Here is a 27,638-nt window from a genome sequence, read left to right on the forward strand (position 1 = left end):
AGAATGAAGATGAGTCATACTTTCTTTATACCCACCTTTTTACTTGCTGCATGTTGTTGTCATGCCAACATAAATGCTCAAGGAGAATGAGAGACTCAAGCCCATTTATTTTGGTTTTACATCCTTAAGACAGAAAGCAAGTAAAAAAAAAAGAAAGAGAGAGAAAATTGAAAAGAAAATGGGTCTATGGGCTAAACAGACGCTGAAATAAAAAGGCAGGCTCTTTCATGAAATTACTGATGTTTATTTTTCAGGATATTGCACAATTTAATGGGGAAATAACATGCCCCGTTCTTTGTAAAGATGTAGGCTGACAGTCCATTAAATTATTGTTATCATTGTGCTTATATTTGTATCAGCAAAGTTTTTAATTGAACTTAATTATGTTTTATTTTCAAAAGTAACCAATTAGGAAAGTATAAGAACATTAATGGCAAAAATGTCCTTTAGACAAATCAAAAGCAGCAAGGAAAAGGTGTAAAGAAGCCTTTCTTTACTTAGTCAGAACAAAAATAATCTTTTAATGATCTGTGAAAAATGTGGAGTACATCAATTTTGGTTTGGATGAAAATGAAATGCAACTGTGGCTTTTTTTGTAAATTAAGAAGCCTCAGGAATTGGCTCGCAAAAAATCCCCCAAATGTCCTACTGGCTGTCTGTCTCTAAAATCTAATTTATGACCTTGCTGAGTTGTATAATGACAGACACTTTTATAAAATAAATAGTAATCATCGATACAATGTAAACAAACAATTTTGTAAATGATTTCCTCACAATAAAATTATCTCACCACATTTTTTCAGATTATAATCACATCTTTGGCAAAGCACTACAGGATGGACGAAAAATGACAAATTATATTAAATTAGAGCATTATTTTCTTCCCAAGTACTGTTAAACTATGCTCATTAGAATTCTGCTGACAGTTGGTTATTCTCTACTAATCCGTTACCAAACCTGTGAAATTGGCATCTTGTTAGAGCTTCAAAGGAATTTTAGCATTCCGAATGCAAACTTTTGAGGTCACACTTGTTTTTTGCTTTAAAAATGTTTTGCTTGAGGCTATAAGCACCTTTTCCTCCCAGACCGTTTCAGCTATGACCTCTAAGCATCATATATTCAAATGTTGGAACACATCCAGACCACATTCGTAGAGACATCTTAACAGCTCCTGTCTTGCCAGTTCCTTACAGATGAATCTACACTATCAAGACCTGAGTGGAACTTATTTTCCCCGGGGGTTTATGTGCAAATCCAAATCCCAAGTGATGAATAATATGCTTTCCTAATACTGAAAGATGCATTAGCAGAATCTGTATTAATAGGTTTGTGTTCAGAAGAGAGCTGACATAATTGTGGAATTTGATTGTGCTCCATCTGCCCCATCATCGCTGACGTGTTGTTTACCAAAGGTGAATGAAAAACTTAATCGACTGGCATCCACCTGCTCAATCACCTGAATATGAATAAATAAATGAATGAATATTTAACTGTGATTTAGAAAGCAGGCCGAGAGGTAGATTTCATTCTCTTAGGCCGCATTTGTATGCGGTGAAGAAAATATACCAGCTAGACTCAAGCCTCCGCCAAAGTTCTCAATGTAAAGCAAATACGAATTGGTAGTCTCATGTATACATAGTACATAAAAGTTAGAATTGCGTGAAATTAAAGTAACTGCAACGTTAAGTGGAGACTTGTTTTATATTACCCAGATTTTATTGTTGTAATACACCAGTTTTGTTCTTTGCATATGACATCTTTCTTCCATTCAATGTGTTTTATTAAAAAGATGTGTTGTAGTTGCCAAACAAACTTTATTTAAAAGCACAAAATACTTCCTAGTAAGATATAATCAATGTACATATGTCTTCCTGAGTAAGAAATACACTTTATGACTTGCCTCTCAAGGGTGCTCTATCAAATTATTTTATGAATGTGGTTTTTAATTTGTTATTTTTCAATCTGTCAGTCTACCTTGAATTTAATTCTTTGTTTTATTTATATTCCTATTTTTTTCTCTTAGACTTTGACTATCAAAATAGAGTGATATCATAAGTCAAAACCACCTTCAGTGGGGGTTACAGTACTTTTCTCAAGAGCGCATCGCACTTATGGTGATTTATTTGCGGTTAAAAAAAAAAGAATGGATGTGGCATGTCTAATATTATGGGTTAAAATAACTGAAAACGTCTTGTCGTGCAACTTTGTTTCAGTTGTCTCCATTGATCCAATGGTTTCATCAATTATTAATTACTTTTTGCGGAATGTCCACATCCACAGCAAGTAATATATTGCCCAAGGCACTTCATCAGTGAATAGTCTCAGTCAAGATCGAACTGCTGACCCTTGGATCACATGACAACCAGTTCTCCCTGGATGCCCATAGGGGCTAAATGTCATGTGGAGGAAGTAAAAAAACAAAACCAAAAAAAATTTAGAGGTGGTGCGAGATGAGATGGAGAAATAAAGGGTATAGCGTATTGTAGTGAAAAACGAAAGATTGTAAGCTTCTACAGCTGTTTGGTGAGAGTAGTGTTTGGCCAATAGCCTTAGCTCTTTGCCAGGCTTACAAAACAACTGACATCAAATGCTCATGTTGCTAGAGGACACCTCCAGGCAATTTGATGGAGAGGAATTGATCTGGGTCGTCAAACTGAACTGTAATGAAGAGCGGACAAAGTTCTTGCATTAGTATAAATAACTACAATTAGATTTCTATATACATTTGAACACTATTTTGACTGTGGAATTATAGTTAAAATTTAAAACATTCTAAAACTGATGCGTACCTATTTTTCTGGTTTTTGTTTTGCACTTTTCTGCATGTTTTCCTTTTTTAAATCATTTCTCATTCTTCTTTGGGATGTCTTTTCATGCTTAAGGTCTTAATAGTATTAACAAGGTACGATCCACTTATTTGGACATATCAGTAGGATTTAGCCCCCCAAAAAATCATTTATTCAAAATATGTTCTTTTTAGTTGTGTGACTAGGGTTGCCAACTCCCTGGAAAAAAAATTAATGAGGTACACCTCACTTGTACAGTAGTACTGTTTCATTATAGGGCCATTAAAGGTCAGGTAGGTAAAAAATGACAGTACTTTAACCTGGCATTTAACATACCAGTGATTAAGTATCTTCAGCAATACTATACAGTAGATTATACTTGATATCAAGGCCTTAAAGCGATTGCATATGCATGAGTTAGTAAAGGAGTGGACCAATGACTGGAGTGTAATGTGTGACTGCAGTTCTTGCTTGGCAATATGCCAACAAAAACCCAGTCGGAGTTGTTTCATGGCTTATTCAGCAAGTTGTTCCGGACATTCAACAGGCAGCAATTGATCGAATGAGATAACTCCTAAAAGCAAGGCGATAGGGTTCATTTGACCCATCTTACACATGGTTGCATACACATACTGACCTCATTTCGACCGTCGACAAGGTTTTTGAACACGAACAACGTGTTCGTTGAAAAACTTGTCTTTGAGTACAGGACTGCCACCCGACAATATTTTGAAGCATAGAGAGCTGAGAGGATTATTCTAACCGCAGACTCTATGCAAGGAAATATGATCTTCCATTGGCATTAGAAAGAACATTCCAAGGTTGAGTAAAAGGGTAACAAACAGTATGACCCACAGAAACTCATTTTCAATATGCGTCATCATGCTTGGGTACAAATAATGATAAAAGTCCTTCGTTAATATCACATACAAAGAAGGTAAAAGGCTCTTATCAATTTTACTTCAATTACAGTGCATTGCAAAGAAAAGGAATGCTTATCTTGAGAATTATGAATAGTTTTTCTAGCGTCTGAGATTTTGTAATCATATCTCTCTTGTCAAAATCCATAGCTTGTGCGGTTTTTATTGATTGAAACCTTGTCTGGGAAGGAGAGAAAATCATCGCTTGAACCTATAAGTACCCTGAAGTCAGTCTTTGTTATATTCCCCCAATTCCTCCCTGAAACACTGTCAAAGTTTAAAATGGCATCCATCTCTCAGTCAAAGTGGAAAACTTAGGGTGACAGCCTGGTGAAAGTTGATATACTGTAACTTTAAGGAAAGTCTCTCAGGCTAGTTTGGTTTCCCTTCAGTGAGCATGTGTTTTTTTTTTTCCTGAGTGAATGTGATAAATGTTTTGCCACACGCCAGCTTTTCTGAGAAAGGACGATAGAGTGTCTGCAAAATAGAAGCTGTTTCATGAATACTTCATCTGCATTACCAGTTGGAAAGCTCAATGAAACTAACAGCATTTATTCAGCACAGGGTCATCACATCTGTATCACTTTAAGATGACCAAAACTGATTAATTATCCATTTAAAACCAATTTTGCAGTCAGCATTTTAATGGTTTAACTGATCAATCTGACTTTCAGTTCTTTTGTGTAATTCTAAAGAGGTTGTTTCTTTTTGTGATTGGAAAGTGTGACATTGGTGTCCAATTAAATGAAGTACAGTGTTCCCTCGCTTATCGCTGTTAATGGGGACCGGGACCCCCCGCAAAAGCTGCGTTTCCGTGAAGTAGGCGTGCCCCTTCAAAAATGCTTAAAGAAATGTATAACACGTGCACAAAAGCACCACCAAGCAAAAACATCATAGTAGTCCGGATGGAGGATCTTCTGCAGTTTTTTTGCACGCAAGAAACATCTTTATTGGGAGTTGTGAACAGTTTTTTTTTGGGCGGTGAAGATGCGCCTGTAAACAGCCATGACGTCATCAATGCGATTTCTGAACTCTCACCATGTTATTGACCATTTCTTTGGCCTTTTTTGGATGCAATTACTAATTCTGATTGAATATTTTGTTTCCACCTCTTGTAAAATGATGTAATTTATAATTTTAACTTAATTTCGTTAAATTTTTTATTTATTTTTTTCCTGAAAAAAATCTGCGAAGCTCTGAGTCCGCAATAGCTGAAGCACGAAGTAGCGAGGGAACACTCTAATGCCAAATTCAGTCTTCACCTCTCAGCTGCCTTCAACAGCCACACTATCGATTCAGTCTCAGGTGGTTTACGACCTGAAAAACAACATCATGTCGGCTCAGGCTAACAACCATAAACACCTTTGCTTTGGTAGAAAACCCTGGGCAGCATTCATTTGCTTAAAGACACAAGACACACTTGGACAAGAGTGATGCTCTTATTCCTTTTTGAAAAGTGATGAATTTGCATGATCTTATCGTTCATAAGCCCACTTTTACTCTTACTTTCATATTAATAGGTACATGCTGTTTAGCCTTGGATAGACATACATGGTAGCCATTCATATTTCATTTTAAGACATTTCAAAAAAGGAATATATACTTTTTGTTGTTGCTTTTGTTATGGATCCCAATAAAACTTTGGATTTTAAGAAGAATCTGTAAGTGTGCAGAATAGAAGATGAAACGCCTTGGTTTATAAAGACAAGATTACATCATTTTTTTGCGGTGTGTTATTTACAAGAAGGTTAGAAGTGATGGAGAAGACAAAATCTTTTGGCTGGCGGCCTCAATTCATATACTGTCTTTTGGTATCATCTAGTGGTTAGTATTTGCACGTACACTACAAAACATCACTCGTGTTCTATGATGGGATTATTGCCAATCCCTATGGTGTGTGAAACTAAAATATCTGCATCATTTAGTGTTATTATATATTTTATTTTTTTACCTATTGTTCAAGTGTATGGATGTCATTCTCACCCGTTTTCTGTATTTTGATATTATTTTTCCAATTTCTTTCAATACACAAATGAAGAATACCACTCCCCAAGTACATGACTTCCTATCTAGATGGGTTTGAATATCAGAAACCTGTCAGCCCACACATGCCAAATGCCACATAGTGAATTTAATCCCCCGCCATAAAATGACCACTCTGACCTTACAATTGATGAACTTCCAACAAGCAGACAGTTATCTCATTTATTATAGTGAAACTTTCCCTTACCAAAAACCTCATGCATAACTGTGAAGTTGCTTAAAACAGGAGTCTTAATATAATGTGCATTTCTAAAGAACATCCTGTCTATAATCTCTGTCTTAATCCTATGCTCTTCCATAATGTCTATAATATCTTCTCAACTCGCCTCAGTGTTCAACTGTTGTATTTTTCCATGATGCCTATAATCTCAATTTCTGTACTTTTCCATGACATCATGCTGAAATTTAATAAAGGCATCCTTCACCTCGAAAAGATAAGAGAGATCCACCGAGCCGAGCGCGAGATACCACCTCGCGCCTCGACCTCTCTTCCACCTGGCCGGTGCCTTAAAATATAACACAGTCTCTGCCTTGTTTTTCCTTTGTGCACGGTTGGTAATTACGTTGATCTGTTACTTCAGACCCAACAATAACTTCATTTCAGAATGTGTAAAATATTAACTTTTTAACCATATGAATCTACCACTGATGACCCGGTCTTTTGTTGGAACAAAGTTCTGGGTTTACCGTGTACTGCTCATCTATATTCAATTCCCCTTTTTGAAAGGTAAAACCACAATGGTTAGTGGGATTGTTTGACTTGTACATGTGCATGCAGACATGGAAGTTCCTGAGAAGCATTTAGACATGTGTGTGTACAAACCAAATTTTTTTTACCGAGTACGTCACTCTGACTATGCCAAATATCATCTTAAAAAGACATTTCTTTATTCAGATTCAGAACAGTTGTTGCTCATGAACACAGAAAAAGAAAAATCTGACATTAGGAATGGAAAATCTGGAACGTGAACCAGAAATCATTATCTTATCTAAAACTTTAACAAAAAAAAATCACCAGATATACTACAAATATGTCAACAAAACCTAGATCATATTCTGTCTTTAACTATTTCTAAGCCAGCACTCTATTAATGACCCAAAGTAAAAATGTTGCTTTAATAAACTCAACCTTCAATTTAAAACTATTGGAAAAAAAAACACCTTGAATCCCATTTTGGCATGAATTATGACTTTTTATTCTTTACAAACTCAATTAACTGATTGGCTGCCATTGACATTTCATACTGATTGTTGAAATTAATTTTATGCAGAGCTATAGAAAATAAAAACTCATAACTTATTACTACAAAAAGATTAAACACAATTTATGCTCCGAAAGCGAATTTGAATGCAACCAACACATCCGTGCATATTCTGGAGCGGAAGTGTAACAAAAGCTGGTTTACAAATGCTGCAAACAACAGCAGTTCCTCACAATTTTTTCTGGGGAAATTAGCAGAGTAAAGGTCATTCTTCTCTATAAAAGAGTCGACGGACACTCTTCCTTATTCACAAATACTACATCAATGACAAGGTAAGCTATCAAGCAATGCAGATTTATTAAATACATTATATTTTTAATCTAAACATAAATAACATGTTTAAAAATACAGAGCATATCTGTTTGTAATGTATGAAGTTATATAGACAATTTGTATAGTATAATATAGAATAGTATGTATGTTATGTTATGATATGTCATGGGACGATATTAGAATTTGTAATAATGGCACTTTATTTTTTTCCATGCAGATGAATTTGATTGACATCATCCTTATCAGTTCATTTCTTCATGTTGGCTATCAAAACCCAGTTAAATCCTGGACACTGCAACCTAACAGTACGTTTACCATATTAAAAAAATAAAAACTTGAGAGGAAAATTCAACTGACCCCCTTCTCACTGAGTGTATTTGTTTTTCATGTAGTTTTAGTTTTGGAAGTAAATGGAAAGGTGGGCCAGCAAACCCTCAAGTGCCTGCACTCACCAGAAGACGCAGTCAAGGGCGATGACAAGGATATATTATGGAAGCAGAACGGTAGAGACGAGACACAGAGGGGTAATTCATATCTGGTGTATCTAGAGGAGAGTTTGGGAGGGGGCAACTACAGCTGCCACAGCCCCGACGGCTCTTTTCTCAATCACACCGTCGTCCTTATTAAAGAGGATATCAATGAGAGAAAGAAGATACTGGTGAAACGTGACAATGGTAGTGCTATAATTCCACTATGCCACATTTCAACATGTCAAAATAGTACTTCAACTTGCATGAAATGTTTGTGTTGATATGTCTTCGTATGCGTAGGGGATTATTTGAAGTGCTCGACTCAAAATTTCGAGGGAGCATTCCATTGCTCGTGGACCTGGCACAGGACTCGGGTTGGAAAAGTAGCACTTATCAAAGTTGGACGGTAAGCTCACAGACTTTTTAGCCACGGATCCTGTCTCACTTTCCAATAATAACATACGACTCAGGCTCACTACAGTAATGAGAGGAGCAGCCAGAAGTAAAAACATATTCAGATCCAAATGTGCATCCTTGGGTTCAGTTTTGAGATTGAAGAAATAGTTATAATGAATGATGCTAATTGTTTTGGCCACAGTAAAATAAAATGTGATTCCTTCTATTGTGTTTATTAAGGGAGACAGATGGTGAATGTTCTGTGGATAGCAGTGGACTTCACTGGTCATGCTCCTCCGATCATCACAGCTGCACTGTGGACGCAACCGGTGACGGGGTCTCCTGCGTGGACAAGCGACATTGTGCATTTGCAGAGGAAAAAAAACACATTTTCTTCAAAGTCTATGTTAGGACAAATGGTTTCCTAGTGGAAGACTACTCCAAGCACTTCTACTTGTCCGAAATAGGTAAATTTCATGTTTGTGGAATACATTTTGTACGTTATCCCTGCTTTTTTAGACCGCTGATTTTGCAGCTACGGTAAAATCACAATGGGGATGTTTATCTGTCAGTTAAACAAGACTGTTTTGTCTTTTTATGTTTTGTTTGGAAAAAGTCACTGTTGTGTGCGAATGTTTTGAGCTCATTGATTGTAGGCTTTGATTCAATTCCACTTCCCTCTGTTTTGTTCTAACAGTGAAACCTGACAAAGTGACAATCAAGAGAGTCAGCTCAACAATGATAGAATTGACTTATCCAGACTCATGGAGCAGTCCCCATTCATACTTTCCTCTCATTTTCCAAGTTTCGCAGAGCAAAATTGCTTGTAAAAACTGCGTTAACCCCTGTGGTGACACAACAAATGCAGAGGTAAAGATTACATTGTAACTGCAACAAACGAAGTGGAATACATTTAACACAAATGGTGTCTTTAAGTCTGTGTAATTGTTTTTTTCTCTGTCAGACTTTGATGGTGAACACGTCAAACGCTTGCCAGGTTGCAATCAAGAAGAAGTGGACTGTCTGTGTCCGAGCCAAGGACGCATTCTGCAACTCGCAATGGAGTGAATGGAGCCATCTTACGTCAGTATAATGTTGGAATGATGTGTTATTCACTTTTGCTTTAGCAGAAAATGAACGTTTAAACACACTGTGCCATATCACCCATTCATATGCCCTGCATTTTCATCTTGTTTTGAAATATATTGTTATAATGGTAATAATACCAATCCAATAAGAAATTGTTGTTAATCAATATTCCAGTACAGACTGAAAAAGAAGGGGAAACGCAAGCACAGAAAACCTACCAGCTGATAATTTGTGGGAGAGATGAAAAGAAGGACCAGGACATCTTAAGAAACTGTATTTATTGTATTATGTATTCTTGTCTTAATTTTATTATTAAAATGATCTTCGTATGTACAGTTTAAGATTGCATCTCATTTTCTCAACTGGTTTATCCCCACTAGGGTCGTGGGGGGTGCTGGAGCCTATTCCGGCTGATTTTGGGTCAGAGGCGGGGGACACCCAAAATTTGTGGACAGCCAATCGCATGGCTCAAGGAGACAAACAACCATTCACGCTCACACTCTTACCTAGGGGCAATTTAGAGTGTCCAATCAGTCTACCATGCACGTTTTTGGGATGTGGGAGGTCCTCGAGGGCCACTGTGGGTGCAGGTTTTTGTTCCAACCAATCCTGCATAGACAGTTTAACTAATTAGATTTCTGCTTAAAAAGAAGCACCTGACTGCAATTCACTTATTGCACTTCTACAATAGTGGAAAGGTTTCCTCTCATGGGTTGGAACGAAAACCTGCACCCACTGCGGCCCTGTGTGGTATTAAATGCCCAGGTCTGATATAGTATGACATTATTCCAAGAAGCAAAATGACTCATGCAATGTCTCTTCTATGCCACAAGAGGGCAACGTTGACACAAATACCGAAAGGTAAGGTTTCACATGGCTTTCCATGATATACTATGTATTTCCACTGCTAGTAAATACCTATTTATAGTACAATGTGCATAAATGCATGCCTATAGTTTGCATTATTTTCCAAATGTACTACTTGACTACATTATAACTCTACATATTAACCAAATTAGAGACTGCACTAATCTGCATATTAATCTCACTTCTACGTGTAGGGGTGCATATTTGTCTTTTTTTTTTCTTTTTAATTTTATGGCGACAAGAGAGTATATTGTTAGAGACGAGAGGCACTCTCATAAACATATGTCTGCCTTTTACAACGGGTCATTTTACGAGTCTTCAATCCAATCAGGCCATTATTATCATCAGCCCAAGCTTTTTGATATACGACAACATCTGGTGGCGCATGCGGTCGTTGGCTCTAACTACTCCTTTCTGATCACTTAGCTCCTTCGAGATGAGTTTTAACGCAGATGTTTTTATGGGCCGACCCATATGCGCTCCCTCGCTTTGTAGCACAGCCAGGGAGAATGTTGCCAAACTTGGTCTGCGTGGGATGCGATGGACGTTGGTGTTTTGGGATCATCGGGAGCCAAGTGACATCTCTGTTTGTGGATGGGCATGCGGCTAATATTTGGGCTAAGTGCGTGTGTTTATGCAGCGTGTGTGAGTGTGTTTGCGTCTGTTTGTTAGCGGCCCGGATATAAATATAAGCCGCCCGTGGGGCCTTCACTGACCCGCATGCCGACCGAGGCAGGCGGATCACGGCGAGCCACAATCAAACAAATGTGCTGAAGGATACCTCTGAACGTGTGTGTATGAGTGTGTGTGAGTGTGTGTGAGTGTGTGTATGTGTGTGTATGTGTGTGTATGTGTGTGTGTGTGTGTGTGTGTGTGTGTGTGTGTGTGTGTGTGTGTGTGTGTGTGTGTGTGTGTGTGTGCATGTGTGTGTGCATGTGTGTGTATGTTTCTTTTTTTAAATCAGCAGTGAGAAGAGTGTGTACTCACGTGGGGAGACGCTGCAATTGCTCAGCACGAGACATTAGGAGATAAAAGATGACATACATGACTGTTGCTTGTTTTGAGTCTTAAAAGAAAATAGGACGACATGTTAACAACAAAGAATTTGAAAGATAATGAAATAATATAAGTATCTTTTAATTGTCATTTCAATGTTGTATTAAGTGTGTATTCCTATTGATTAGGTGAGAAGATTTTATAAGCAATATACAAGATATGCATCATTCCATATGATGTACTATTATTATTATACCATTCGATTAGATTTTCAGAAATTAAATATAAAAATCATTATAAAATAACCAGTATATTCCCCTTTAATATGTTTATTATGGGGGTGCAGAATATGGTGTATGCAAAGAAGAAATACATTTTAAAAATCTCACCACTGATCCACTTACACCTTCTCCACTATTGTTTTACATAAAAAAAATAACATCCTGACACTGAAATGCGAGTGCTGTACGATATTATTTTTTATAAATGCAAAATGTTTGCTCCAGGGATCTCATTCAGGCGAGTGTGTGCATGGCCAGCAGTAAAATCCTTAGGAAACCACTTTCGAGTGTGGTGCACATAAAGTGCAATGCATTTCTTTCTTGTTATTCCATGTCTGCAGTTATTTCTTGGCTTGTGGCGATGCTGTGGGACAACTGTAAGACGAAGCACAGATGAGCTGTAATCCTCACATTCATGTTGCATTCACCACTTGGTCCCAAATGATTTATGTCGTGCATCAAATCGAAGCTCTCTGTTCTCTTCAGTTGGATTGAAACTGAAAAAATCTGCATAGAGTCTTTGTTTCCTTTTGTTGTTTTGATTTATTTATTATTTTGATTGAACGAATGTGCATGCAAGTTTGGGGAGGATACCACATGTTAAAAATTACGTGTTCTTAAATCATTAGGGGGACTCAATTAATTCATTGACTGAGTTTAATGTTATTAGATGTCCAATCAATTTTGAATCTCGCTTTCATAATGGATTGGACGTCTATCACCGTCAATGGCACTAAAATATAATGTTTTATCGATGACTGCATTTCTATTTTTCTTTATTTTACTATTTTTGATCATAATAATATCATTATTTTATTTATCCATAGTATAAGATAAAAATTGGACATCAATTGGTAATACTGTGGTTTGTACATGACCAAATATGATGTGCACGTTTGTGGACGACAGTTATTTATGAGGTCAGTTTTTTATTTGTATTTATTTTTTACTGAGCAAAATGCACTTGCTTATAAAGCGTTTGATACATTACACGACCTATCACGTAAAATAAAACGGACTTCATCAGAAATCTGTTCAAATTGGAACAAATTCATCCCATCCAGTCAATATATTATTCATTGCACTCATAAACAGACACCAATTGAAGCATTTTCCAGCAACGATGCGGTGTTTTCCCCTTGGTGCTTATTGACATTATACTCAAACGTGCACAGATTACTTGAATGACTGGAGTGTGTATCGTTTGTCACGAGCAAACGCGCCCACTCGGAGACCCAGCAGAGGCGCTCGGTGGGCGCGCACGCTCACGCCGTGCACAGCTTCTCACTAAGTGGCTGGGGCGGGACACTGCAAAGTGGTGGAAATAGGGAGGGATTGAGGGGGTGCGGGGTGGTTGGGTGGTATTCAAGCGGTCTCGTTGGTGGACAGCTGATTGTCCGTCTTATTAACCGTGTTGAGGTGGGGCGGAGGGGGAGGTGCTCTCCTCCTCTCAGGCCACGCCCCCTCGCCCACTCCTCTTTCGGCGTGCCACGGAAGGTCTAAAGTGATTCCTCTGGGAAGAAAAGAGCGCAAACCACGCGAGTCGGAGCTGCTGAGGAGCCGCAGTCGCTGTAAGCCGAGGAGGATTGCCTCCATTTGCGCCGGGGAAGACTCCGAGAATAAAGGAACCGAGTGAAGAGCGATGTCACCTGGGTGTTTCTTCCTCACCTGGACTGTTTGTTTCCAAAACTGACATTTTGCATTTGTTTTTGCTTTTTTGTTTTTTCTTCCCCTTTTTGTTTTTGTTTGTTGTCAGCTTGCACCTTGATCCACGGGAGTGTCGCAGCCTTGTGTTCTACCATTTCGCTTTCACTGCACAGACTGACAAGTGCTCGCCGCTTCCACATGTCGCATCTTTTGTTGACTTTGAGAAGCGCTAAAGTGAAATAGAGCGCGCGACACCTCGCTCATCGTGACAGCGCCTTCAAACGGAGAGTCATAGGCAAAGAGAGAGAAAGAGAGAGAGAGAGTGGGGGTGAGACCGAGCGAGGGAGAGAGAGAGAGTGAGGGAGAGAGAAAGAGAGCGTAAAGGTGCGTTTTGATGTTCGGCATCCACGAGAGCATCCACAGGAGTGGGAGTAGTATGAAAGAAGAGCCCATGGTGGCCGGCATGAACGCGGTTCGGACATGGATGCAAGGTGCCGGAGTGCTGGACGCCAACACAGCCGCCCAGAGGTGAGCCCGAGGCGGCCTGCTTCGAGATGCGAGAGCGACGAGGGGCGGGCGAGGGAGCCAAACGCGATCGTCGCGTCTGCGGCGTTTAGAGCTTCACGAGCCGGTACCACTTGGGGCAGCACGCGGTCCCAGAGGACACAGTTGTTGGATCACCACAAGCACTGTTCTTGCCTCTTTTTTTTGGGTCTTCATCAGTTGATCCGATTCATGCCAACAGGACTTAAGCGGCGTCAATATACGGCTCACTGCAAGCAACTTTAAGCGTGCAAGCTTCAAATGTCAACTTTAACTTTTTATTTTTTAACATGTTTCGTCGTCATGACACGAATATTTTTAGTGGGGGGTCTTTTTTGTCGTTTTATTTCAAATCCACATTATTATTGATTGACTGCAGGCCTAGTTACTAATGATATTCTTAATTCCCAACATTTTATTCAGTTTGTACTTTAGGTAAATAGCTCGACGATTGGAGTTCAAACATTGTTTAAGGCAGGGGTGGCCAAATCTGGTCCTTGACAGCCCATATCCAGTCTGTTTTGCATGTCTATCTGCACCAAAACACCCGAATCAAATCATCGGGATCGGTAAGAAGGTTCTAGACAGTTTTCTGATGAGTTGAACATTTGATTCTGGTGTGATAGAGGAGGCAGATATAGAAAACAGACTGGATATGGGCTCTCGAGGACCGGACTTGGCAACCCCTGGTTTAAGCATTAAATCATCACATCGCACATCAATTTAATTTTTTAAAAGAAATAATATACATTGAGTTTAAATCCAATTTATGCGGTCCCCACTTGCTTTAATTGTTAATATTATTTGATTTGATATTATTTTATTTTTCAAATTGCAAACGTGGCGCTGATTTTGTGCCTTCCGTGTCTGCAGCGGAGTGGGTCTGGCCCGGGCACACTTTGAGAAACAACCTCCTTCTAATCTACGTAAATCCAACTTCTTCCACTTTGTGCTGGCTTTATATGACCGGCAAGGTCAGCCGGTGGAAATCGAGAGAACTACTTACATTGATTTCGTGGAGAAAGAAAAGGTGAGTTGAAACTTTATTATTATTTTTAATGATTTTAGTTTACACATTTCAAAACAAATCTAACCTTGGCGGTTTGTATATTTGTACTGGTGTGTGGGGGTACCGATCGCCGGCTTGTTTAATCAAAGTAATTTGTTACAAACAAACAAAACAAAAAATCAAATGTCTGGACTGTCAAAGCAGGCGTCGTTGCAAGTCAATAATAATGTGAGCTTTACCATTGAGTCTTGCTTGCAAAGTGCATGAAACCACGCATGCATTAATTCTATGAAAACATTTTACTGCACTTTTTGGCCCTGCCAGAAAACACATTTAATTAAAAGAAAAAAAGAAACGAACGTTCTTTTTATAGAGTGAACATGTTATTTATTTTAAAAGCTCGGATAAAAATGAGAGTTTAAATGAAACGATGATTTGTCTGTTTTATTTTCCTAATTTACTGATCGATGTTAGAAAGATCGTTTATTATTTTAGAATGTGTCATTTCAAAATGGACATTTGTCGATCATCATTATGTGTAAAGGAAGTTCGTGTATTTGCTTATGAATAAAACATTTAGGAGCGAGATGCGCACGTCATTTATATTTGGAATAGTAATAAAACAAAACAAAAGCAAAACACTTTGAATGAAACTATTCCTCTTTTTTGAACTCTAAATTGTTAATTATTGTTAATACTAAATTGTATTGTAGGAAACACCGGGAGAAAAGACCAACAATGGGATCCACTATAGACTTCAGCTCCTCTACAGCAACGGTGAGTTTCCTGCCGGGATTTTTTATACAACGCACCGAGTTCTATAGACTTTTGCACTTATAGCAGATAGCAAATGCCTTCCAGTATTTGATGCCTTCATGCGAAATAAGATTTCTTAATACTAACTTTGGATAAATTAATAGGAACATTTGAATTTCCTTAAAATGCTTACAACATACTCATCTTAATTGTTGTAATTGCAATAATAATATTTTTAATTTGTGCAGCATCTTTCAATGAAACCTCCAAATTTTAAAGTACTTTTAAGCATAATTTGAAACTACCGTCTTGTTTCCTTAATTGAACTGCATTACATTTTAGGAACGTATATTGTTTTGACATGCAAAAATTATTTCACAGTGATTGTTTTCTTCCACTTTCTCAAGCTAATTAAAAAGAAAAAGGGAGACGGTGGTCATTTGTACTTGTAAGGTTTAGACTGGTGCATCTTTTAAAAATTGCTCAGGAATTAAAACAAAGCTGTGTTGCCTCTGTTGCGATGTTATATCATTAAAAGAAACTTCCTATCTGTCTCCTAGGCATCAGAACAGAACAGGACTTATACGTACGACTAATTGACTCCATGACAAAACAGGTGAGAATGTCCATTTCACTATACGTATTGCCACACATTTCAACTATACTGCATTTCCTCACTTGTATTACCTTAAATCTGAAACGAACACCGTTCCTCACCCACCACCCAGTGTCTAAGACCCTCAACTTCAGCCCAGCTCAGCCAGTGTGATAAACGACCTGTCTTACCTGTGGAATACATTTACGAAAGCCTGAGAATGTAGAGGACACATGTCCTCCTATACCCTACCTCCGCTTATAGCAGCCAGTAACTAGAATGTGCAATTTTATAAGCATCTGTGTGTAGTTGTGAGATACGCTTGTCGTTTGGGTGTGTGTGTGTGTGTGTGTGTGTGTGTGTGTGTGTGTGTGTGTGTGTGTGTGTGTGTGTGTGTGTGTGTGTGTGTGTGTGTGTGTGTGTGTAGAATGGAGGGGAGTGTCAGAGTTGGCGAGAGACAGTGATGCATGCCAGCTCACTCTTTGAGGACCTTGACCCTCATTTCCTCAATGTGAAACAGAACAAACTCCATCCCAGAGTTAGCGCCAATCACATCAACAAAAGCAAAGACATACATATGGGCTGACATTAAAGTGTGCCGATTTTTTGCTGAGATGAAACAATAGTGACAAAATTAAACTTTTTGAAGTTTGTTGGATATTAGGTGGCTTTATAAAGGGAGCGGATACAAAAGAAGAGGCTTGGATTTTTTTTTTAATGATGGTTTACGTGTTTATGTGTGTCCATGATCATGGCCCTTGGGAGCATGTTGAGTGGGGTTGCAGGGGAAAACCACACTACAATTTTGGACGCTATATGGAGCAGATGGTGCACTATACTCCAGTCTGGCAGCCCAACTGCTCACTGTTCGCCACACATAAACATACATAAATATATATATATATACACCCGAACACGTTTATGCACACAGGACAACGCAGGGCACGGACAGAAATGAGTGTAAAAAAAGAGAGCAGGGTTCCCACGATTCAAACAATTGCAAAAACGATTGAATGTTTTATTTTTGTGGCTGTAAGATCACACTAATAAAAAAATAAAAACCCATTGAAATATATATATATATATATATATATATTTTTTGCATTATTCTAGGCGATCGTCTATGAAGGCCAGGATAAAAATCCAGAAATGTGCCGGGTTCTGCTGACCCATGAGATCATGTGCAGGTAAGATGCAAATGTTATTTTTGTCCATATTCAGCCTGATTTAAAAAAAAAAAAAACTGACAGTGTCTCTGTTGGAGTTCAATGAGGGCAAAGATAGGAAGAGCAGTGCTAAATTACTCTAGAAATCTTATCATTTTCTTCAAAGTGGGTTGAGAAGATTGGCCCTGGCCTATTTCTGTTAGTAGGGGTGTGAGAATATACGTGTGTGTGTGTGTGTGTGTGTGTATCCTTCTCATGTTCAACTAATTAGGACAAGGAAAAGCTCATTACTCAAACTCATCCTCCTTAGTGTGCGTTACATTCACGCTTTGCATCGTCCTGACAGTGAGCTATGCAGCGACGAGGCCACGCTCAGACTGCGCGTTAAAATACACCCTCACACACACTCCAACAAGCAGACCCCTTGTCACATAACAATAAAGGTATCACACACAGCCGATGACCATCTAAAAATACTGTATGTCGACTTACAAGTCGAAATAAATGGCCTGTGGCGCTTCCTGGTTATCACACAAGGCAATTTAGACCACTTGTTTTCATATGCTGCAGGAAACGGCCCCAGATCAGAAATCTGATCTGGCTCTGCAAGCCTCCTGTCCTGGGGGACACAAGAAAGTAGGGGGAGGGTCAATCTCGCTCCCCATTCTCTTTTGTGTATTTCTCCACCTCACATCATCATAGGTACACATAGACCTGTAAATGTGCAGACGCATTGCAGAACTGGCCAGAAAAAAATAAGTATAGGTACGGAATAGGTGTATTTTTTTGTTTTTTAGGAGACGAGTGCCACCCCAACACACTGTTACATTGTGCTTCAGTCAAATCATTGGAAAATGGACTCGTCACATCAGTATGCAACCCCCTTTTTACCCAGCATGCACTACTCCCCAGGTCCAGTGGGACCACTCTGTGACCCACTTCTGAGGCAGAGAAAGAACGAGGCGGGATAGAGGGAGGGGACGAGCTCTGAGGAGGAAAAATAGAGAACGTGAGATGTCTGTTCGTGTGATGTCTGACAGAAATGGAGCTAACCTGAGTCCCCGAGTGTGATTGAAGTTTCTATCCAGTTTGAGTCAAGCACACTGCCTTGGCATGTCTACCAACTGTGGCCCAAAGTACCCTGTTGATACCTTTAATGTAAAAAAAAAAAAAGTCTCAGGCCCTTATCGCTTCATTTTCTTCCACATTTCAAGTCACACATGATTATTTCTGTCCATTCTTTACATTTCATTGGCTAACTGCCCTCTTGTCACCCCACAGTCGATGCTGTGATAAGAAGAGTTGTGGAAACAGGAACGAGACCCCATCTGACCCGGTGATCATCGACAGGTAGGCAAAGTTTGACCCGTGCGGGGAAGACGTGTCGCGTGTTGACATTTGATGAATCAAAAAAAACATCCAGAGAAAATGTCACAAGGCGGAGATGTGTGATTGGTTTAGAGGGAAGCGGAACACTCGCTTGTTTACTTTTCAGCAGTTATAATCTGTGTGAGCAAGATGCGTGTAGCAGCAGTAAATACCACCAGTATGCATGTGTGTATGTGTGTGTGTGTTTCGACTCCTTCATGTGTGGTCACACATAATGTTTGAGTGGTTTGGGTGATGACTTAGCTGATGAGCAGTTAGAGCTACAGCTCAACTATTGCTTGATAAATGTTCACCAACCCAAGACATCTTGTTGTTCTTAGCTCGCACCCCTTGCACTTTTTCTTCGAGCGTGCGGTGGTCCTCCTCTCGTCATAAACGTCCAATGATTAATGCAGCAGCTCACGTGATTTGCACTTTGTAGAAAAAGGAAAGAAATAGGAAAACCTTTGCATGGAGACAATCTGACCTCTGTTGTTTGACGTCCTAAGGTGATTATTCCTATATAAGTATTTTATCTTGATGTTTAATCATCATTGCTAACTTTAAGAAAGCATAAAAGTCAAGCACTTTGCTCTTTGTGACCAGGTGAAAAAAAAATCATTTGCTACTTGAGTGTATATGTCGAGTCGTCATGTACAAGAGTATGTGTGTGTTAATGAGGCAGTGACCTGTGCTATCTGATGAACACAGCTGTCCTGTTCTCACTGCTGCTCTGTCAAAAGCTACTCTTTTACCTGTGTATGTATGGCTTCCGTGTTTGTGTGTGTGTGTGTGTGTGTGTGTGTGTGTGTGGGCGCCACACTGGTTCCGCTCCAGTGAAGTGGAAGGCCTCACCTCAGTGCTCCCTGAGACAGCTGCACCCAACCACATGGCTTTTAAAACATGCCTGCCCATCACTCTTTGCCGCAACCATTTTGGTTTTTATGCGCCCGTACTTGTTGCATTTCTCATCACTGTAACTGCGTGTATTCATTTATCCACCGATATGTTTGGAGCAGTGGCATCTATAAAGAAGCTGAATAGGCGACTTTCCCAGATGGAGCGTGCCATGGTCGCTCGGTGGATTTTCTTCCCCTGACGCTTAATGGCTCAGGTGTGCCAAGGCCACGTTCAAGCGGCAACAAATTAGAGCAGGCGTAAGGGGAGAAAAAAACAAAACAAAACGCCTTATCTCCGCTTTCCTCTTCGACGAACACGCTTCCTCCATAGGAAATTGGGTCAGGTGTTAGGAGTGTGATTCGGGGTGTGCGACTGGTCACCCGAAATGAAAATTTGAGAGGATGCATGTTTATACATTTGCTCATTTAGCATCCTGGCATTTGTAATGAGGGATTCATAATCAAACAAACAACTGTGACGCTGAAGCTGACTCAATTAACGTGAGCCCCCCTCCCTCCAAATTCATAAAGAAATACCATCAGCAGCCCCTCTCTACCCTTGAAGTTATTTAGTTCGTTAAATAAGGGCTCGTTAGTTCACTTCTGTTCGCAGAGATGATTAGATTTTACAGCCCTAATTAGCTGGGCTAGCTCAAACTCTTGTGAAAGAGTAATGGGTCTTATTGCCTAATTAGCTCTCTCTCGTTAAGATTGGAGAAACAGGCCATGGCAGCAAAACCGCAGGAATGAGGAAAAATAAAGGCAACTAATGAGAAACTTATTTGATTGTTAGGAGAACAAATCAGTACAGTGAACATATCACTTTGGGTATACATAATTTTCACTAAGAAACATCTTGTACACATTTGTAAACTCACTGCCAGCCATTGACGCCACAACCCGTCCATTCCTTTTCAACTTATTTGGACCTTTAGCAAGAAACTTGTTTTAACTTTCCAGTGGGAGAATGATCGGGCATCTGTCGCTGTCATGGTAGCCAACGAGTTAAGAAGTTCCGTTTAAAGTGAATTGGTATACCTTGGCAAAGGTGTGTCAGAGGACGCGGTGACGATAGGTGAGATGCTTCTGTGTGCCTCTCTCTGTCTTCCCCAGGGAAACGTGGTCCACTTTAGCCTCTTATAGAAACAGGATAATATGAGGGGGAGCCCTTAACCCCTTCACCTCCACTTTCAGCTCTCCTCATCAGTCCTGCTTAGCGCAGGGTTAATTGTATGCAGACACTGCCAGTCACTTTGTGCTTTGCTTGGATGGGCCCAACATCATGAACACATCTCCCCCTCACCCGTGGACACCTTTGCTATCTCTTTGCATAGTTTCTGTCAATCCCTTTCCTGCTCTTTCCTGAACCGGCTGCGAGCATTTGATTGCAGACTAATCTGTCAGCTCTGCTCGCTGCCTCGCGCCACCTGTGTCCCTTTTTTGCCCATCCAGTTCCCGTAGGCTTTCCGCAGGGAGTCCCCCAAATGGGCTTTCCCCCCCTCTGCGGCTAGAGATAAGTATCCATAGGACATAAAGGCCATCCTAAAACTGCCCATAGATAGGGAGGTCATTTCCACCGCACAGAAGAGAAGCACTTTGTGTGATTTAAGATTATTACAAGATAACGGATATAATAATTTCAGTTGATATAGATCAGTAACAATATGAAACGTTTTCAGGGAGAAAGTGGGATTTTTCTAACTTTTTTAACACTCCAAAGTGTTTTGGCAACGTAAAATAAGATACGACAAAGTTCAACAATTAGGGCTTCAAATGTGGATCTGAAATTGCATAATTAATAATAATTTCTGATTAAACATTGCGTGATCTCAATGCATTGAACGTAGTGTGTTGTGTTCAGATGCTACTCCAAAACAGAGGACAAATAAGTATCCCACTTGAGGCTGTGATGGACTTAAAATCCCAAACTGATCTGCATAAAACTGGATGCGTGGCTACCCTAAAAACCGTCCGCGCATCCTTCTCCTTACCATGTTTTGGTGTGTGTGTTTTGAGGTGACCGTGTTTACATGCAAAGGCAATGTTATTTCAGGTTGATTGCTGTTTTCAAGTGTGTGCTCATGGCTGTTTGTGTTTGCGCACGCTCCTGCAGCACGGTGTTGATGTGGCCCATTTCCTCGCGTGCGCGTCCGTGCCTTTTTTGCATCGGCCTCCATGTTGCTCGTTTCCCTGGGAGTGTGTGTGGTGATAGAGGCCATTTCCTGGCGAGTGTGTGTGTGTCTTGAGTGAAGAATGTCGGGCAGGAAGTGCTCCTCCCGGGGAGGATGATGTCATGGCGGTTTCCTGTTCTGCTATTGGAGCCGAGTGGCGAGTACCAGATTTTTTGATCACCTCTTTGCAGCTTCACTCTCCTGGCGACAAACGCGCGAGGCGGGAATCCTCCAGGGAGTTGGGCATGTTTTGAAAATGTTGTTTTGCAAGCTTGTGTTTGTCACTCTTCTGCTAATTGTCTCCCTTTAGTGGGGAAGCCCCTCATTGTTTTGGTCCTTGTTTGGATGCACTTCCTGAGGTGAGAGTTCATGTGTTGCCTTGGCTGAGCTAACGTGCGCTTGTGAATAATGTATTTCATTGACTTTATGTCAGCTCAGCCAGCCCCCCAAGCCGAGCCCACCCATGTTTAATTCATCCGTCTCATTTGTGTGTCCATGCGCGTGTGCGTTTCCGAGCGCACACGCTGGCGAATTTGTGTCATTTAGAGGCCCAGTCTGCACCTGTCCAGCCATTAGCTTGCTTCTAATTTGCATTTGATGCAAATGTGCTTTACTGGCTATGCCTTTTCCTTCCTGCAGCTTAGTTTCACTTTCACATCCGCGATTTTGCCAACAAGAAAGTGAAAAGATGCATGTGACCATCAAGGATGACCGTGATATCATGTCACCATTTAAAAAAAAAAAAAAAACTTTTAGAAATGCGTTTTTGAGTCAGTTTATTGCTAAAAGAGAGTCTTTTTGAAGAGATCAGTGCGGGGTAGGCTGCTGTTTTTGTACTTGACTTTGGTTAGTAGACCATTGCATTTTTTTTGCAGGTTTTGGGGTCAACAGCAGTAGACATTTGTGGGGCATTTCAAAGGCTTGGCTTCAAGCTGCTTGTGTGAGGCTTTGGGCCAAAGAGGCTGACTTACTGCCTCATCGATATGCAAAAGTCCCCTCCCTCAGGTGTTGGCTTTTCTAATAAGAGAACCAATGTATCCAGAGAGTTCTCACTGGCAGATAGATAAGCTCATTCCCAAATATGCATAGAAACATGTAGACCCTTATGAATCCACAGCCATGACTATAAACACCCACATACACAAATACATTTTGACCTGCAGTTCCCTGCATCTGTTTGGCTGTGTTCTTTCTTCCCTGCAGTGGTTTCCCCCCTCAGGGTTGGAAGAAAGCGCGGCCCCAGGGGACGGACGGCTGGGATGATTGACAGCAGAGAGTTTGGAGGTCGAGGAGTCTCTAAAACAGGGCTGCCTCTTTTTTTCTCTCTCACCGCAGCACTGTAACCCCCAACAACTGCTGTGCTTTCACTTGCAAAGAGGGGGAAAAACACAGCATTTGTGTGTTGGTTTCGTTTTTTTCCATATATGAGACATCAATTTCAAAAGCTGCTTTGGGACTAGGAAACAGTAGGGGAGCTTACTTTAGATTTAAAAGTAGAAGTGTAAACTAGACATAAGAATGTCTGTTTATTTCCATGTTGTGTTGATGATGCTATGGCACTTTGTAGGTTGTAAAAGTAATCCCCTCCAGCTGAAGGCAGGTAACAAACACTTTATTAGCGCTCATAAAAGGCAATTTACAAATGTCATAACAGCCAAACTGGGCAGCAAGTAGCTTACATTTCTCCCCAAACTGCTTGGTCATTATTGTTTACTTTCCCTCCTTGACCTGCCGCTCTCCTTGGTCATCGTGCCAGAATTTGTTGTGTCCTGGAATGACAGGCTTTGGCCAGCCAGAGGCGCTCCAAATGAGTAGCGTTCTACTTCTCTGAAAGACATTTTTGGTGCGGAAATTGCAGGCCCGGGAGATAGAGACAGAAGGGGAGATAAATAGAATGAAGATATATTTACCGTGCAAAAGGCCCTATGTGCCTGTGTGTGTGTGTAAGTGATGAAAGAGTAACATTTTCCAGGACTTAGTCCATGCCCTAGAAGATGCGCTCAATTTGCTTTTCAAATGAGGCGTGAAGAGCACAAGTGTGTGCCTCTCAGTGTGATGGTATACTCGTCCCTGTGTGTGTGTGTGTGTTGTAGGAGCAAAGCTTTGTTTTCTCACTGCTGATGCCTGTAGACAGTCAGAGGACTGCTTAAGTGCGCTCTCATGGCCAATGTGTTACACGACTGTCTGTTTGGGCCTGTAATAGAAAAGACTCAGCGGCAGTGTGTCACTGAGCTGCATGCAAACCCTGATCCCGCCTTCTGTCTTACACACACACATGTATACACAGCCCAATCTCGGGCCCAATGATGCATTGTTTACTCCCGCTAAGTGAGAACACAGACTGTTCGTCTCATGCCAACTCGATACCCCCAGAGCTGGCGTCTCATTTCCTACTAGGCCGCCTCCATCTCGGCCCCTCTTCCAGGGAGGGTTACCTCAGCGTCGTAGCCCAGGATGTAAAACCAGGTGTCCAGGATGAGTGCCGTGTTGACCCGCTGTGCTTAAACGCAATGTATAGTCTGTTGATTGTTTTTCATCAATCTGCTCAGGAAGAATGGATCGTTGGCTAGCCGTTGTCAGCATAGCTCTCAGTTTCACACGCCACAATGGAAGGAAGACCTGCCCGGTATAGGGGAGGTGGAGAGGGGGTGTCGATGCTGGGATTAGGGAGGTGGTGTGGGGGGGGGGCTATGTATGTACAGCTACATCGGTGTAAGGCAACGAAACAACATTGGGAAGCTCTTTTTCAGATTTGTCATTTCTGGTCTCATTGGCTTTCCTTGATGGTGGTAGACGCCCAATCCAGTTTTTTGGGTGTTCGTGCATCCAGTTTTATGCAGATGAGTCTGGAATTTAAGTAAAAAGAGCCATATTAGGGGACATTTATTTTCGTCAATGTCACAGAAAAAGTTCATTCCGCGTATATTGGTGGTCATGTGCATGGTTTTAACTGACTAAACCAATGTTTTCTCCATTATTAGACTAGAGCTGGGCAATCTGGCCCCCCATCATAAAATAAATAATGAAACATTGTCCAAAGATCTAAGAAATGTACCTTTTTTATAGTCTTTGAGGAACCGTCATTGGCATCAAGGTCATTTATACCGTGTTTTTATCTGTCTTTTTAAGACAGTGATCTGGAATAATATATGCTGCATTGTTGAGGTAAACAATTCTTCAAGAGAAATAATTAATACCTAGAGCAGGCACGTCCGCAACCACACAATTATGGTCAACGGCAACATTCATCAAAGGAATGTACACATTCTTTCCTTCTTAATATATTCTCCATTTTTTTTGAAAGCTTTGCATTAATCATGGACAAACGAGACCTTGCTCCTGTCACTGTTTTTTCTTCAAAAAGCCCAGCTCAAATTTTCGAGGCCTTTGTTTGTGTTTATGTAACTGATGAGGGAGACAAAGTAAGGCGTAGGCAATTGACTGAGACACTTTGTTGTTTTACATTGCCTCAGCCCTTTTGTGTCTGCACTTGTTTGTTTGTTTGCTGAGCGGCTTGACCTCGCTGAGAGGAGCGTTCGCTCCTCCTTGTGTTCGCCATACTGACTGCCACCCGTGTGTCTCTCCTCCACTCTTGCTCTCTGCCCCTTTTGACGATGTGTTTTTCTTTGGTCCTCCCACTCATAACTCCTTTCTTTTTTTTTTTTTTTTTTTTTTGGTGGGGCGGGGGGTAATCACACGCGGAGTCTTCCCGCTTTTGAACACCCTTCCTCGCGTCTTTGTCGGTTCCCGCGTGTGGTGCGGGGGTGAGTCACGGTAATTATCCCAGTTATTGGCTTCTCCTGCATAGGGGCCTTGATTTACATGAGGTGACATTCAGTTCAAACACGGAGACCTTCGCAGCCTTTTTGGGGAAAACAATTAACAGTGGAGCGTTCGCCGGTATCCTCCTCTGCCTCTGATACGCCACTCCCTCGCTCTCTTCCTCTGGCTATTGTCTTCACTAATACACAAAACTCCCAGGCAAAGATGTTAGCATGTAAAAATACACAAAGTATTATTGTCCCAGTGCTGAGAGCAAAACATACATGTATTGCTGTCCAATGAAAAACATTGATTTTCTTGTATTTACTTTTAGCCGAACAATGATGTTGGGATTTTTCAAACTGTTTGAACAAGATCAATAGAAAACTCACATCATGTAAAGGATAGAAGCTTTCAATAATAATGTTTTGCAAAACATCACCTTACTGAGTCTTAGTTCATTTGTCTATTGCTGTCAATGGCAGTGAGTTAAATATTGTAGCAGAAAGATCAGTAATGAAGAGACGCAGCGATGACAATCCCGCAGAGAGATTTGATCCTTTCAAACATTTCATCAGCCTGCTTTTTTTGGGTGCTCCCAGCACCTACGGGGCATAGCATTTGCATGCAATCTACTCGAGGTAATGTAATGACATGCTGCCATATCTTACAATTTTTGTATACTTGGCAACGACACTAAGACATAACATGTTAAATTGTTTATCTGAAAAAGATAGAAGGAAAAGTCTGTAAAAAAACAAACCAAACATATTTTGATAAAAAATAGCAAGCAACAAACGAAAACACATTTAAAATTCACATATTTGTCTTTTGCTGTGGCCTGACTACACACATTAATAGAGTCAGGGTGTGAGAGGCTGTTGCTTATTGGCCATTCAAATTTGTTTGAAAATGTTTGTTTAATTTTAGACATCACGCCTCAAGTGATTGGGTGCAAGTCCTCCTAAGACCACCCGTAGCGCCAACAAATAAGATTACATAAAAGTCATGACCTATCAAGTTCATGAAGATATTTGTATAATACTGATTGCTCTTATGGGTGTAAATATACATAATGTAGCTCTATTGATGGGTTAAGCAATAAGTATTTGGATTTAATGAGAACACAAAACATTATTATTCATTCATCATTATTGTTTTCATGATATTTTCAAAACTTTAGAAGCACTTTTTCAAACAGCCTTTCGTTCATACTTTTATACTGTGTTTTTCAGCAAGTGATCACCCATTCCTTCGTTAAAAGTTACTCAAGCATGGCCATAGCAAAAGCTCCAGTGAAATCCTTCAATCGTATCTAATTTGTAGATTGAAAGATCCCGATCCTGACCCTAGATAATCCCCGTCTCCCTCATGCCTCCCCGCCAAGGGTTTCCATTCCTCCCGCATTCAAACACGGAGACAAACTTGCAAGCGTTGGCGTTAATGAAGCGCGTCTCTCTTCTGTCATGACGCCTCTGTTAGTGTGACAAGATGTTTACACGAACAATCACGATGGCGCCTCTGATGCGGGCGGGGATGAAAGTAGACGAGGGAGCGGGAGAAAAGCGGAGGCAGGGACGTGATGGCGAGTGTCTGCTTCTTTCTTTTTGACAGGGGGACGCTTGTAATGGTAGACCGCTGAGCTCCTACACATAGACATGGGGAGGATTCACCAGCCACACAGAGGGAGATGTACCTGTAGAAAAAAGGCTCTGGGGAAAAAGAAGAACAACCATTATGGAATCCAAAGGAAAACAATTAGATGTGCCCGTTTCCCCCTCGCAGTCCTGCAGTGTTGATTACAAATGAGCAAACCTGGCATTTATCACATTACTACAAACATTTATTAAAGCCGGTTTCTCTCTAAAGCTGCAGAGATAACAGTGGGTAATTGCAGAGACTGGCTCTATTAGTTAAGTATGCCTAATGTCACTGCCTCCGAGCATTAATGGACGCCGTAGTATTATGTTCCTGCTCTCATTACCGCCCCACTCCCCCTCGAACACACACATACGCACGCACATACACACACATACACACACGCCTCTCCCCGCGCATTGACCCTGCAGCAGGAGTCTCTGCCATTCTAATGAGAAATGGAAAACACGGCTCCACATGCTCCAAGACACGCACACACATACAACACATGGACACACACTCGCCAGGAACCATTATAAAAGGACAGAAAGGTACAACACTGTAATCACACACGCCCTGGGAAACAATTGTGGCCTTATCAGAGTGATCACATTATAAAAGTTTAATAAACACCAAACGGCCTAATGGTGAATTAGCCTGAATCTGCCCTCTATTGTGCTAAACTATAATTAGTGATTCAA

At 40.6% G+C, this 27,638-nt stretch overlaps 2 protein-coding genes across 5 annotated transcripts in view; both read left to right on the plus strand.

Annotated features, from left to right (window-relative positions):
- Window positions 1–7,111: 7,111 nt before the first annotated feature.
- On the plus strand, window positions 7,112–9,511 carry il12ba (interleukin 12Ba). Its single transcript, XM_077732322.1, has 8 exons — window positions 7,112–7,283; window positions 7,502–7,589; window positions 7,677–7,958; window positions 8,055–8,160; window positions 8,391–8,617; window positions 8,848–9,020; window positions 9,115–9,233; window positions 9,419–9,511. The coding sequence occupies exons 2-8, from the start codon at window positions 7,502–7,504 to the stop codon at window positions 9,462–9,464; spliced, it is 1,041 nt and encodes a 346-aa protein (XP_077588448.1). The 5' UTR covers window positions 7,112–7,283; the 3' UTR covers window positions 9,465–9,511.
- A 3,243-nt stretch (window positions 9,512–12,754) lies between these two features.
- The window catches only part of ebf1a (EBF transcription factor 1a), a 58,862-nt gene continuing 43,978 nt past the window's right edge, over window positions 12,755–27,638 (plus strand). For all 4 annotated transcript variants that reach the window (XM_077732807.1, XM_077732806.1, XM_077732808.1 and 1 more), the window contains exons 1-6: window positions 12,755–13,558; window positions 14,447–14,603; window positions 15,296–15,359; window positions 15,899–15,954; window positions 17,047–17,120; window positions 18,381–18,449. In XM_077732807.1, the coding sequence (XP_077588933.1) occupies window positions 13,425–13,558; window positions 14,447–14,603; window positions 15,296–15,359; window positions 15,899–15,954; window positions 17,047–17,120; window positions 18,381–18,449 (554 nt within the window). In that variant the 5' untranslated portion in view covers window positions 12,755–13,424. The remainder of the gene's footprint in view (window positions 13,559–14,446; window positions 14,604–15,295; window positions 15,360–15,898; window positions 15,955–17,046; window positions 17,121–18,380; window positions 18,450–27,638) is intronic.

This window comes from Stigmatopora nigra, chromosome 14 (assembly GCF_051989575.1).
Source record: "Stigmatopora nigra isolate UIUO_SnigA chromosome 14, RoL_Snig_1.1, whole genome shotgun sequence".
Lineage (NCBI taxonomy): Eukaryota > Metazoa > Chordata > Actinopteri > Syngnathiformes > Syngnathidae > Stigmatopora > Stigmatopora nigra.